The sequence below is a fragment of the Triturus cristatus genome, chromosome 11 (assembly GCF_964204655.1).
Source record: "Triturus cristatus chromosome 11, aTriCri1.1, whole genome shotgun sequence".
NCBI classification, from domain to species: Eukaryota; Metazoa; Chordata; class Amphibia; order Caudata; family Salamandridae; genus Triturus; species Triturus cristatus.
Window position 1 is genome coordinate 756,621,716 of NC_140594.1, and position 13,902 is coordinate 756,635,617.

General features: G+C 43.9%; 1 protein-coding gene across 5 annotated transcripts in view; it reads left to right on the forward strand.

The window, feature by feature from the left end:
• The first annotated feature begins 4,287 nt into the window (after positions 1-4,287).
• SNED1 (sushi, nidogen and EGF like domains 1) overlaps positions 4,288-13,902 on the forward strand; it is a 3,096,442-nt gene continuing 3,086,827 nt past the window's right edge. For 4 of the 5 annotated variants that reach the window (XM_085634427.1, XM_085634428.1, XM_085634430.1 and 1 more), the window contains exon 1: positions 4,493-4,938. In XM_085634427.1, coding sequence (XP_085490553.1) covers positions 4,735-4,938 — 204 coding nt within the window. In that variant the 5' untranslated portion in view covers positions 4,493-4,734. Of the gene's footprint in view, positions 4,402-4,492; positions 4,939-13,902 lie in introns of those variants that run through there. The other variant, XM_085634426.1, reaches the window with a different exon arrangement.

Here is a 13,902-nt window from a genome sequence, read left to right on the forward strand (position 1 = left end):
CCTTTGTCCCCTCTACTCTTTGTCCTTGCTTTAGAGCCATTCCTTACGTCTATTAGGAATAACATTTCTATTTCTGGCTTCCCTTACGACAAGACCCATTTGAAACTCTCTGCATATGCGGATGACATCCTTTTGTTTATTTCTGACCCAGACCAATCCATCACGGCCTTACTTCTTGAATTTAACTCCTTTTCCCAAGTCTCTGGTTACAAGATTAACTCTGATAAAACTGAGATTCTTCCTCTCACTAAATTCTGTCTCCCTCATCAATTTTCGTACACTGGTTTTGCATGGAATGCGTCTAAGATTAAGTATCTTGGAATTTGGTTCTCTAACTCCATCTCTTCATCTATTCGACTCAACATGTCTGGTGTATTATCCCGTATTGATAAGTTGTTCTCTTCTTGGAATCCTCTCTTTCTCTCATGGTGGGGTCGGCTGGATTCGATCAAAATGATGATATCCCCCATTCTTATATACATCCTTTCCATGCTCCCCATTCATATCCCTGATATCTATTTTAAACGCATTGACTCTTGTCTCTCTAAGTTTCTCTGGAATCATAAAAAAATCGAGAGTTGCTCTAGCTGCTCTTCGTAAACCGAAACCCAATGGCGGAGTCAACTTTCCGGACTTCCGTCTCTACCATAAATCTTTCTCTCTCCGTCAGGCCTCTAATTGGCTCGCTCTTGTGCCCTCTCCTCTTGCTCCTCTTTGGCTCTCTATTGAACGTTCACTCCTTTCTCCTTTCTCCCTATCTGAAATTGCACATTTCTCTGCTAAGAACTTAACCACTCCTCTACCCCTATTCAAACATACTTCTTCTCTTCTACATGCTTTGGTCCGTCCTGATCCGGTCTCTCGTGAATCCTTTTTGGCTTCCCCTATCTGGTACAATTCGCTTATTCTCCTTAATAACCGTCCTATTTGTTGGTCTGCGTGGAGATCAAGGGGTCTGATATGGGTTAACCAACTTTTTGATGGCTTTCTCCCATGTTCTTTTCCCCGATTTCGACTCCTGTTTCACTGTCCCCAGTCTTTTTTCCGCAGATTCACTGTCCTCATGGCCATTATACTTGATGTTTACTACTCACTCCCCTTATCATCCACCTCCGTATCCCATTCCCCACTCCTTCAGATCCTGTCTGCTTTGCCTAAAGCCTCTCTTATTTATAAATTCTTCTCCTCCCCCAATCCGGCCCGTCCGAAATCTAAATTGGAACTTGCTTGGGAGCTTGATTTGGGCTGTGACTGGTCTATAGCTGTTTGGGACAAAATCTGGGCCAGGTCCTTAAAAATTTCCCGTTCCGCCTCTCTAACTCAATCTATGTTCTTTCTATATCACAGGCTTTATCTCTCTCCTGTTTCTATTTCTCCTGATAAGGACTCTACCTGCTGGACCTGTTCTGCCCCTAATGCTGATCTTTTTCATCTTCTTTTTCTGTGCCCTTCTGTTCTCGCACTTTGGGATCAGGTGTGGTCTTATGTCTCTCGTCTATTCTCCATCTCTATTCCATACTCTATCCCTCTTCTCTTTTTAGGTAGTATCTCTGATACTCTTGATATTCCCTCCCGCTCCTCTGGTCTACTAGATCTTATGTTGGCTCTGGCTTTCCAACATATTTCTTCTAATTGGAAGGACCTTTCTAAGCTCTCTATACAATGTTGGTGGAATTCTCTTTGTCAACATCACAGGCTTGATGTTCGTTTTGCTGCTGCCTCCACTCCTACCCTTAATAGGGATTTATTCTGGTTCCCTCTCACAGCGCATCTTGACCGCATGGCTCTGAAATCAAAAGCTATCTCTCCTTTATCCTCTGAGAATTTCAAACCCCCATAAGTGACTCTTTCCCCTTTGTATCTTCTACATTTATATCTCTCCTACCTTTCAACTACTCCCTACCTTTGGTTTGTTCGCTCTGTTTATTCTACCTTGTTTCTCTTTGATTTCTTTATCTATCCTTCTCCTAACGCCTCATATTTACCTTTCTCTTCCTTCTTTCCTTTCCTCCCCTTTTTCCTTCTTTTTCTTCTCCTTCCCCCCTTTTTTTCCCCTGATTCCCTTTAAAATTTTACAAAATGCTTTTTAATTTTTCCTTCTGGTTTCTTATATTTAACTCATGATGATCCTTTATTTTTTCTCTTTTTTGATTCTGTATGACAATGTTCTTTCTATGATCTGTATTTTGTTGTTCATTATACTTTTTTCCTCAATAAAGCATTTCAAACACAAAAAAAGATGTGTACCCCTGCCCTGAAGGCTCTACTGTACTGTTGTCTGGATTCCTAGTGCTGATTCTTTTGTCATAGGTGAGCACAGAACATGTGGGTGTACCATGACATAGGCCCGTCTCACGGAATGCGATCTTGTTGGACCAGGAGGGGCACCCAAAGTGTTACACTCACAGTGGTAGAAGGCTACCACCTTCACCTGGAGTTAAGCAGCACAAGAGAGGTGGTGGCAGCACACTGTGTAGTGATCAGTAGTAGTGAACTGGTCCTTTTTGCCCTGTGTCACTGCAGTGAGGCCTACAGGCTCACTCACTTTTTTTTAAAGTTCAGCTGCCGTGTGCTTGACTCACCCTTGGCCAACTTCAGGTAAATGTGCTGTGCTGCACAGGAGCAGTGACTGCGCTAGATGTCTATGTGCCTGGGAACGGTACAGTATATGGATCTTTTTATGCAGCTGCTTACAGTACTTGGTATTGTTTAAAAAGTCATTGTGACATATTTACACGTTCATGCACAAACCAAAGGGCCATAGTTTGATTAAACTGGTTTGATTTTTGTATGCTGCTGTGCATGTTATTGTTTGACCAGTCACTTTGAAACATTTGCGCCTTCATGCACAAACCAAAGGGGAAATTGTTTGACCAACCTGGCTTCATTTCTGCATACTGCTGGACTTGTTTTTATCATGCACTTTGAAAGTGTTTTCACCTTGATGAAAGAAGAAAGGATTGTTTTACAAAACACACTTTGGTTGTGTTTATTGCTGGATTGCTGATTGTTTTATTATGCACTTTGATAGTATTTGCACTTTTTCCTTTGCTTCACCGGCTACAGATAGTATAGATTCTGTCATTAGGTACTTGCTGATATGGTTTGGTTTTATCCTACAAGATGTGTTATTTATGGTGATGTTTGCACTTGTCTGTAATATGTGGACCTTAAATCGTGTAATTAGCATTGTTTACACTACAGGAATGATAAATAAAGACAAACATCTGCATCAATATTCTGAAGCATCCAAGCAGTTTCCATCTTCAGCCTTGTTTGCCAGCCTGCTTTTGTCATGCTAACTAATTAAGCCATGATGGTATAAATTGAAATGGATTCCTCAGTTCATTTTAAATACTATAGAGTGGTTATTATCATACACACCCCCTGGCAGACGCAAGTGTGTGCCATGCAGATAATTCACACCAGTTTATTTCTCTTGGAGCTGTCAGGTTACTGAGTTATATCTTGTGTACTACTGGTGTTTATTGTCAGTTGAGTCTGTGAAATTGCAGATTTGGGATTGTCTATCAAAGTTTCAAGTTATTTTCCATCCATGTCAAATCTAATCCAGACCCTATGCAGTTGTTCTTTGTTCTTCAGCGTTAGGCAGTTCCTAAGGCAATAGGCCAGCTCCTTGGCATTGTTCTAATTGCTGTCTCAGAAAAATAATCTGCTCTTAACAATAATGTTACAAATGTTGTAGCTTATATTTTAAGAGTTTTTCTCACTTTCTTATTCAAACTTTGAGCTAGGCAATATAAAGGCATTTCATTAAATGTTGGAGGTTTCACTTAAAACTATACCAGATTTTTTGGTGGTGGGGCAAAGTGGTAAGTCGTGGGCCCCCTCCATGTACTTTGCAGGGGGGCCCACCTAGGTTTCCTTACGCCACTGCTCGAGGAGTCACAGTTACTCACGCTAGCCTGGCTTTTCTCAGTCTGGATGGGGAGCTGTGAAAACGCTAGAAAAGACTGAAAGTGGCACTGGAGTTGAGCAGCGGGGGTAGGGGGCCTATGGTTGCAGCTGTGGCTCGGAGCGCCAGGAAGTGCTGGCATTGACCTGTTGATTACTGCTGCTTACCCGCCTTCCGGCCGCAGGCTTCAGCCTTCCGCTTGGATGGGTACTGAAAAGCGGAGTTGTTTGCCACGCGGTAGAAGCACCTAAACCAGTGCACCGGATTCTTCTTCATTGTAGTTTTTTGATGGCCTGGCAGGTTTCGGGACCAGGCGTACAGCCTGCTGCGATCCTCGGACGCCGAGCCCGCTCCCACGGCTTTCTCCGTCTTCGTCTCACTGAACGTGCTCTCACAGCGTCAAAGCATAACTCATGAACGACACAGTGGATGTGATTTCAAGAACATTTTAAACGCCCAGGGAAGCCCAGTGGACAGACTCTCAGGTGGGTGGAGAGAACTCGTAGAGTGGTGGGGGCGTGGTGCCGTGCTAGAGAGCACACGCTTCAGCCCCCCAAACCCCCCCCCCCTCCTGACTCACTCATTCAGCGTCTTTGGTGGGAGTCCGTATTCTGGATTCGTGGGACGTAAATAATACTCGATACTTTTTGTCACCTTTTTTTGCTTCGGTGCTGAGTTGTTCATCGTATAATTAATGACATGTTATGTGGGCTTTTCTTTGGGACAGACATGTTTCCAACTGCACGCCGTTAGTTTAAACTCTTTTAAGCCAACCTTGTGTGTCGCCTTCCCCATCACCCACTAGGACGTCGTCTGGCATGTGGGAACTCACCTCCTGGGTGCCGCTTATCGCCATGCTGAGCTGTGCAGCAGTGAGGGGCTGGGTGCCCCTCGAGGACTTCTACGCCTTCGGGCTGGAGAGAGGCGACGCAGTGACCCGCAAGCAGGATGATGGCGGCTCGGGTTTGCTTGCCATCTCGGTGCCCTTCCCCTTCTTTGGAGAAACGCACGCTGGACTGTATGTAAGTTCTGGTTTCTGTGATTATGTAACTGTTAGTGATATTTGTTTAAGAATTTCATCCTAAAATGCCCACAGGAGAAACGAGAGTTTACAGCGCATATAGGATAGAATCTCAGTTCGCAGTGGTTCCATTGGAGGCGGAGTTTCTCTTTCCTCATGGACATAGTCACGTTTCTTTTCTTATTTAAAGTCCGCTAACAACTACGCCGCCAATCCTGCACAGTGCGCAGGCCTGCACAGGTGACTTAGTGAGTAGTAACTACTAACCCACCACTGAAGAGAGTGGTGAGACTTTAGCTCCACCCACGGCTTCGCAGCAGCGGCCAGGGCCAACTGAATTTTTGATGAGATCCAGTTCAGAACGGTACTTACGTCACCATCTTGTAATATCCATGGTGAACTTGAAGGATTACCCTTTTTGATACCTTTCAAATTAAACTGTAATTTTGTCCATCAGATGGCCTGGTCAAATTATGCTTTAGATTCGGCCTCCCCTTACATACACTTTGACACCCCTATGTTATGCGCATCCCTATCTACACATGCTGCATAAAGTACTGGAGCTTGTTCTAAATAACGCCTTCTAATTTTTTTCTACCTTCTTACACCTTCAGTACATTAGCCCTGTGGCGTCAAATATCCTTCATTTACAGTTCTTTATCTGCGATTTTAATCATATATTCAGGATAGCCATATCTCTACCAGATTAACTGGATAACCATGTAACATTAACTTACATTCAATAGAGCTGAGTAGGGTCAGTATTTGTGAAACTGTGGTAAGTAAGTACGCAACCCTCCCGGACCTATGTTGCACATCCCCTTTTTAAATGTACTCTTCTAAGTATCATCTGTACATATCTGATCTAATGAAGAGAGGCATGAAACATAGCTTGTTTTAGGCGTGCACACTTTTGACCATGCTGTATGCCAAATACTGGGATGAGATAAGCCGTAGATGAATGCTACAAAGAAACACCACTGTATCTATTCCATGTTAACAGACTTGGGCCCAATTTTGATAAAAGCATTGAACAAGCATTAATAATGCCATTTATTTTTTGCACTTGGATCTAGATGTTTCTTTGTCTTGCAGCAAGTAAAGAAGACTTGGTTGATGATTAATGCATTACTGCAAAATTTTAATATGTGAAATATGCACATAGTACTTTAATGCCAGATATGACAACTCTCTATTTACACTTGGTTGGACTGGGACAGAAAGTTGGTCCGCGCACCAAAATAAAAGAGGCCCCTGATTAGCAAATCAGAGGGCCAAAAAAGTGTGTCCGATTTCCAAGCCGAGTCGTTTTAAACTTGTAAATACATGCTGTATAGATGTTTTGTACTGCTAAACACAAAGAGAGGGACAGAGGACCAAATAGGAAACCAATCAGGCACCAATCCAATTCAGTCACCAGTACAAATTATTCAGATACAGAAGTAGATTCTTGTGTGCAAAATCTCCAAAAGTGCTCACTGTCCAAGAGCACTCCCCTGTTACCAGGGGTAACCAAAATGAAAACAAAATTAGAGATGCACCACTTTGCAACGATATTTAGAAAAGTCCTTTGAATAATAATTCACTAAGGATCCACACAGTCGTTGTACACTGGTCAAGTTTTCTTTTCCTTTTATTTAGTTCTTTAAAACACAGACAGCGAACGCGTTTCGTCTTAAAAACCAGGACTTCTTCAGGGCTGTAGATTTAAAACATATAAAAGCTACTTTAACAATACAATACAAACATTAGTTCAAATGTATTCAGCATTTGAAACAACATAAAAACACATAAAATCATGAACAATATTCAACGGAGGTCACATATGTGACTTTACAGGAGAAGGAAAGGGAAAAACACACGTTCTGTGACTGCAGTAGGGCCAGACATTTTGTAAGACATACAACAGCTTGCTAATAGACTTTTCCTGATTTTGAGTGTTATAGAAACACCGTCAACAAACATTAATACATTGAATCATTAGATAACACGTCTAAAAAGACTGAATAATCCTTAATATGTCACTTTTAAAACATGATAAAACATGCGAGTACAAAGGCCCCATGTGACATATAACCCTCACTGTGCCCAAAGGGCAAAGGACTGTAATAAGTGGATATAAGAAAAAATGATGATAACGGTACCTACCAATGTTTGAAATTTTTATATTGCGGCTGGGATGGTATTCGGACCATTACGTTCCGCTAACACATTTGTTGAACTTAAAGGAAAGTAGGAAGTGGAGCAGGAAAGAGAAAAGAGAAGAGAGAAAAAGGGGGGAGGTGTCAATCAGAAATCTGGGAGCATAGGTGGCAATGTCGCATAAACAAAACACCCTGCCTATTTGCACAGATTATCGCGTGAAGCTTATATATGGACATACCTTATCTATCTGCGCCGGTGCGTAGTCCAATCACAGCAAATGCAAAAATGGTTAGATGTTCTTCCGTTTTATTAAGATCACTTGTTGATATTGTAATATAGCCAGGCGTACGGCTTGCATGGTATGATAGCCACAACAATTCGATGCAAATGCAAATATTGTTCCCTAGGACACGTCGAAAATGTAGCCAAATGCTCTGTGGGGGAAAGAAAATCAAAAATAAAGGATATGGCAAAAAACGCATCCTTCCAAAATGAAATTTTCATTACCAAGGCGTATTCTATTGTCTTTCGCCCCAAGGCTTCCAAAACCAGTGTCCAGAGACTGCACATCCATTAATAGCATGGAAGATGCCTTAATCCAATATTACTATGGTGTTTCTATAACACTCAAAATCAGGAAAATTCTATTAACAAGCTTGACGCCTTGACCGCTGTTGCTGCCACAGGGGGACTACCTGTCCCAGAACTCACTGCTTCCTGGAGGGAGGCGCTCTAGCTGAACTCGCGCTATAAAAGCGCAGAAAATCACCGCTGTGCGGGACGCCTTGACCGCTGTTGCTGCCACAGGGGGACTACCTGTCCCAGAACTCACTGCTTCCTGGAGGGAGGCGCTCGAGCTGCACTCGCGCTATAAAAGCGCCGAAAATCATCGCTGCGTGGGACGCCTTGACCGCTGTTGCTGCCACAGGGGGACTACCTGTCCCAGAACTCACTGCTTCCTGGAGGGAGGCGCTCTAGCTGCACTCGCGCTATAAAAGCGCCGAAAATCACCGTTGCGCGGGCCGCGCGCGGGCGGCGCCCGGGCGAAACCCAGGCAAAGGGCGGGCCGTCTGAGGCCATCGAAGGCCGAAGGAGGCTGGGCTGGGCCACCCCTCTATTCTCAACACCAGAGGCCTAGGTTTCAGGAGACTTGTGATCGTGGCAGGAGTGGTCAAGAAGGTAAAGACATTGGGACATCAAAACGTAGGTGGTGCCCCAAGGGGGTGTTGAAGGCCCCTACGGGTGGTACGGGAAATCTTGTATGGGTTTCATAGAGTGTGTGGTGGGAGTATAAGTTGTCTAATACTGTTTGAAGATACGAGGCTAAATTATAGATAGAGTGGCGGGCAAAGTCAGAACACGTTCAACCAAAACCAAGCCTAGGTTGCTCACCCCGCTAAAGCTGTTCACACAGGAAAATGATATACTGCTCCCACAAATTATTCAACCCACGGCAATCAATCGCATGCTACAAAAAGCAATTGGGGTAGTCTCCAGTGAAATCGAACGAACAGAGAGACGCCTAACTCTTACCCCATTAACCGAGCCATTGAACCCAACTCAGGCGCTAGATTGTGAGATTGTGGACACCTCCCCCTCTTGCTCACAAGAGCTTAGTGCCCTGGACTTACCTTGTGCCCAGCAGCTTTCTGAGGGGGAAACGGGGGACCACATCATGGGCATACCAATAGAGGTATGTAGGCAACGCAAAGCCGGACCAATGAAATTCAGATCAAAGAAACCCAGAACCGGCAGCGCCCCATCTAACACAAGAATTAAACCAGGGGAAGGGAGGGAGGTTGAGCCAAAACAACACTCAGTCCCACCAATCTGGCTATCGCAAATAGTGGCTGACTTACAAACACACCTGGAAGCCTTTATTGTAAGCCAGATTAAACCACTCGTAAGCAGATTGGACAAAATAATTAATGAAATGAAAAATAGGGATTGGGCACATAGGTCAGCGGTGGATACGACTAACACCACAAACGTAATTGGCCCCAATCTAGCCCCTGTAATAGAGAGGCAAACTAGCGGATTAGAGGAGGGAAAAGCTGTAGGCATGCAGATGCCAATACGAGAGGCCCATACAATGCAGCGAACCGAGATTACTAGACCAAATGAGAGGGAAGGAGGGAGAGGACGGGGTTTACATATAACATCGAGGGATTACCCAAGTCCCCTGATTACAACTCAGATAAATCAGGCGACTTACCAGCCTGTGAGTATGCCTAGGATAGTACCCACTGCCCCTTTACCAACGATTAATTTACCCCCAGAGGCGTGCCCATTAGTGGTGATTTTTGCGGGGGTCCCAGAATTAAAGGGCGAGCAGAAGGAGTCTCACCAGGAATTAAAAAATAAGATTATACATTGGTTGAGTTACAACAAACCTGCCAGAGGGGAAAGATAGGGAGATCCTCTTGGTTAGAAGGGTGAACTGGCTAGGAAATAGGCAAAAAGATATTGCAGGTAATTGTATTATTATCAACTTCAGGGACAGTAGTATAGTAAAACATATTCTCAGTGAAGACATAGTAAATTACACTGGGAATATAAAACCTCTGCCCCTGGATTATTTCTACCCTCGCCAGCTTGCCCCTAATGAGGAAATACGCTATCAGGGAGGACAAAGGGAGAGAATTCACATAAGCTCCCACTTGAACCAGAGACATCATGGAGAAAGGCTAGGGATGTGTGAAGGAGGTTCGGTTAGCTGGAGAAACAGGTTTTCCCCCCTGATGTCCTTAGGGGACAATAACTGACTAACCCTCTCTCCCGTTTCATTCTCACCACAAAGAAATGAGGGAAAGTTAAAAAATGCGGTGGCCCTGAGGGAGGGACAGATGAGCCCACTACAGGATCCCTCTCCTTTTAGTTAATTGGCCCACGGACAACCCCGAATCACCAGTGACACTGAGGGGAGCAAGAATGGAAGAGATTGCTGACCAGCTAATTACATCTACTGGAGAAACATTGCACCCTACCAGGGTGGAAAGGGAGATAGAGAGAGGCGAAACCCCCCCAGGGTCGCGAGGCAACGAGAAGGGTGTTAAGGCCCACGGGAGGGTCCAATGGGGCACAACAAAACATTCATAGCCAGGGTCAGGCAAGGAAGGTAGAGGGAGGCTTAAGTATTATCTCCTGGAATACGGCTGGCCTAGCAAGCAAGTTTAATAACCAGGAGTGGAGGGAAAACATCGAACAATTTCAGGTAATTAGCCTCCAGGAAACTTGGGTGACCGACAATAGTTCCTTCCACATGCAGGGATATAAATGTTTTTTCACCCCAGCTCTAAAATCTAGCTCAGGTAGAGCTATGGGAGGTTTGTCCATGTATGTAGACCTAAGGGTGTAAGGTAAATGGTCCAACATAGCAAGCCCATCCCGCAATGCACAAGTTGTAAGGTTTGAGGGCAAGGGACTTGGATTGATTTTATACAATGTTTATAATCTGGGAGAAGGCAGGGAGGAAAATTGCACTCTGGGGGTATTAGATTCCAAATTGAGTAAGGAATACCCACATACAAATGGGACAATGAACCCACTTAATATAATTATGGGGGATTTAAATATCCACTTATGCCCATTTCTGCTTCCAACAAACCCAGATTGGTCACGTTGCCCTGCCAAAAAAGGCCCTCCTTTTGCCCATACACCAGAAGGAAGGGACCTGAGTAAGATCTTGTTTAGCCATGATATGGAACACACAGTAAATATGATAGCCACGGGGAGAGATGGCACCCTCCCCCCGACTTTTAAGGGGAGAGGGTGTTAGTCAATTTTCGATTATATTTTAGTTTCTAGGCCCCTTAAACACCGGATTGTAGCAGTTGGGATCGAGTGGAGCCCATTTAGTGATCACAACCCTCTAACAATGGAACTCCAGTATCAGGTTCACCCTAGGACACGTCCAGTGGGGGGCATTGTTGAGAGGGTGACAGATCAAGGAAGGCGACTCAAGTGGGCAAAAATAGAGAGTGCTACATTCAATAGAGCCCTGATGGAGCAAGGGAAGCAGCCCATTGAAGAATGCCTAGACCTTGAAACTGATGGGCCACAACTATTAAATGCATTTAGGCAGATAACCAGTTTGGTTGAAGGGCTTTTGACATCACGCACCCCAAAAAAAGCCTTTAACCAACCAAGATGGTTCGATAGGGATTGTTCACGGGCCCTAAGGGAGTTAAAAAGCAGCCTTAAACAGAAGCCCCGGGACAAAAATAGGGTAATTCAGTGCAGAGCAAAATACAAGGTCGAGGTTAAAAGGAGAAAATCAGCACTACAGGGGGAAGTGTGGGCAGACTTAAGGGAGGCAGCGGAAAGAAGGAATATCACCAAATTCTGCAGCATAATTAATAAACCCTGCTTTCAAGACAGCAGTGCCCCGGAGGTTGGAGCAAACATCCTACCGGAGCAGTGGGTCTCCCACTTCAAGAGCTTGTATAATCACGGCAAGGAGACCGCTGCACCGGAGGGGGGTGCTGCCCCTCAGGAGCAGCCGGTCGAGTTCACCTTAGCTGAAATCACTGAGGGTATTGAGGGACTAACTAAAAACAAAGCACCCGGCCCAGACAGGTGTCCACCTGACCTGTTCGTTAGTAATGTGGAGTTGTGGGCCCCAATTATGACTAGGGTGATAAATGCAGCCATCATGTTTGGTCTGCCCCGATCTTGGTCAACTGCCATTAGTGTCACCATTTTTAAGAAGGGTAACAGGGACAACCCCCAGTGCTATCGGCCCATTTCGCTGATTGATGTCTCTGTTAAGATACTGGGAAAGGTAATACTTAATAGATTAATTGAATGGAATGACGAGGGAAAAAACATCATATCGGACATTCAATATGGTTTTAGATCAGGGAGGTCAACTAGTGATCAATGTTTGAAACTTTATATGTTAGTCGCCTAGTACACTAAAACAAGCAATGAAACCATCCATCTAGGGTTCATGGACTTGGCGGCTGCTTTTGATCATGTAAATAGGGACAAACTCTGTCTAATGATGAGCCAGCTTGGTATCGACCAGGGCCTGATCCCCATACTTAGGGAATTACACAGGGACACCACAGCTAGGGTACGCTATAACACTGAGGGGGGCCTTACTGATCCCTTCGTGTGTACTAGTGGGGTGAGACAGGGCTGCATTCTTGCGCCCTTCTTATTCTCACTATACATTAACAATTTAGAGCAGACCCTAATTAAGCTAAATGCTGATTGCCCAAAAGTTGGTACACGTCATATTCCAGTTCTGCTCTACGCAGATGATGCGGTCCTGTTAGCACGCACCCCGAAAAGCTTACAGATTTTAATCAATGGCTTTGTCAAGTTCATGGGAACTTTAGATCTTTCCGTCAATCTTGGCAAATCATTTGTAATGACGGCAGGTAATAAACCTCGATCAAAATTTACGCACAGAATTGGGAGTCATACATTGGGAAAGGTGCAGACCTTCTCCTGTTTGTGCCTATTGTTTGATGAGATGTTAAAATTCACCCCCTTGGTAGAGGAGCGATGTGGGAAACTTATATCATCAAATGGTGCAATAACCAGTTATGGGCGGAGGCTAGGGCAATGGTCTCCAGAACAGGCAATGAATCTGTACAGCTCCATTTGTTGTTCTAAAGCCATGTATGGTGCCGAAGTCTGGGGATTTGCAGATATCGAACAATTGCAGCGGGAGGAAAATAAAATTGTACGGTCAGTTTTAAAAATTCCTCAGAGTATTCCAGCTGTCATTGCCCACAGAGAGCTGGGGAGGCCATACACTGAAGATATGGTCAAGTACAGACCTATTCTGTCTTGGCTTAAGATCTGGACAAACCCTGAAGCTGAGATAAGTAGGCAAATCCTGAGAGACTGTTTAGGAAGAGAAAGAAGCATGAACTTGGCTTAAGTATATCAAGATTAATTTGGAGAACCTGGGCTATAAAGATCTTTTTGTTAATCCATCAGCAATTAGAGCCCAGGATAAACCCAAGTTAAAAAAATTGTTCCTGGCCCAAAGAAACATAAGTAGAATGATAGAAGAAGGGGCCAAGGGAACAGTGAATGCCCATAGCTCCGTTAAGACCACCGAGGGAATGGAACCTTATCTCTACCTCATGCATAATGCACAGGATAGATTTTTAATATCCCGTTTTAGGCTCAATCTTTTACCACATTTATTACCTGACCCATTAGGTTTTACTGTATCGATTGAGCAGAAGGGTGTCTGCGGCTGCGACAATAGGTCTCCGCAGGACACCCTTCATTTTGTACTTTTATGTTCTTTCTACTCAATGCCGAGGCGGAGATTTTTAATTGAAATCATTAAAAGGGCCAAACTGACTCAAACTAAACTTGCGCTACTCTTCTTATAAAGGGTGGCTGACCCACTGACTCTGTGCTGTATATTGAATTTTAGAAAAGTTGCATTGAGACTAAGAGCAACTAGAGGCCAGGCGTAAATTGTGATTGTTATGAATTTATGTACTTCCCGTGTGAATATGTATTTCTTTTCAACCAGAGTTCTTATGATGATTTAATTGTTTTTTTAAAAGAAAAAGTATTGTGTATATATATTACTTTTACGGTGTTTTTAACAACCGAATAAAGAACTACTGAACTGAACTATTAACAAGCTGTTGTATGTCTTACAAAATGTCTGGGCCTACTGCAGTCACAGAACGTGTGTTTTCCCCTTTCCTTCTCCTGTAGATATGTGACCTCTGTTGAATATTGTTCATGATTTTATGTGTTTTTATGTTGTTTCAAATGCTGAATACATTTGAACTAATATTTGTATTGTATTGTTAAAGTAGCTTTTATATGTTTTTAA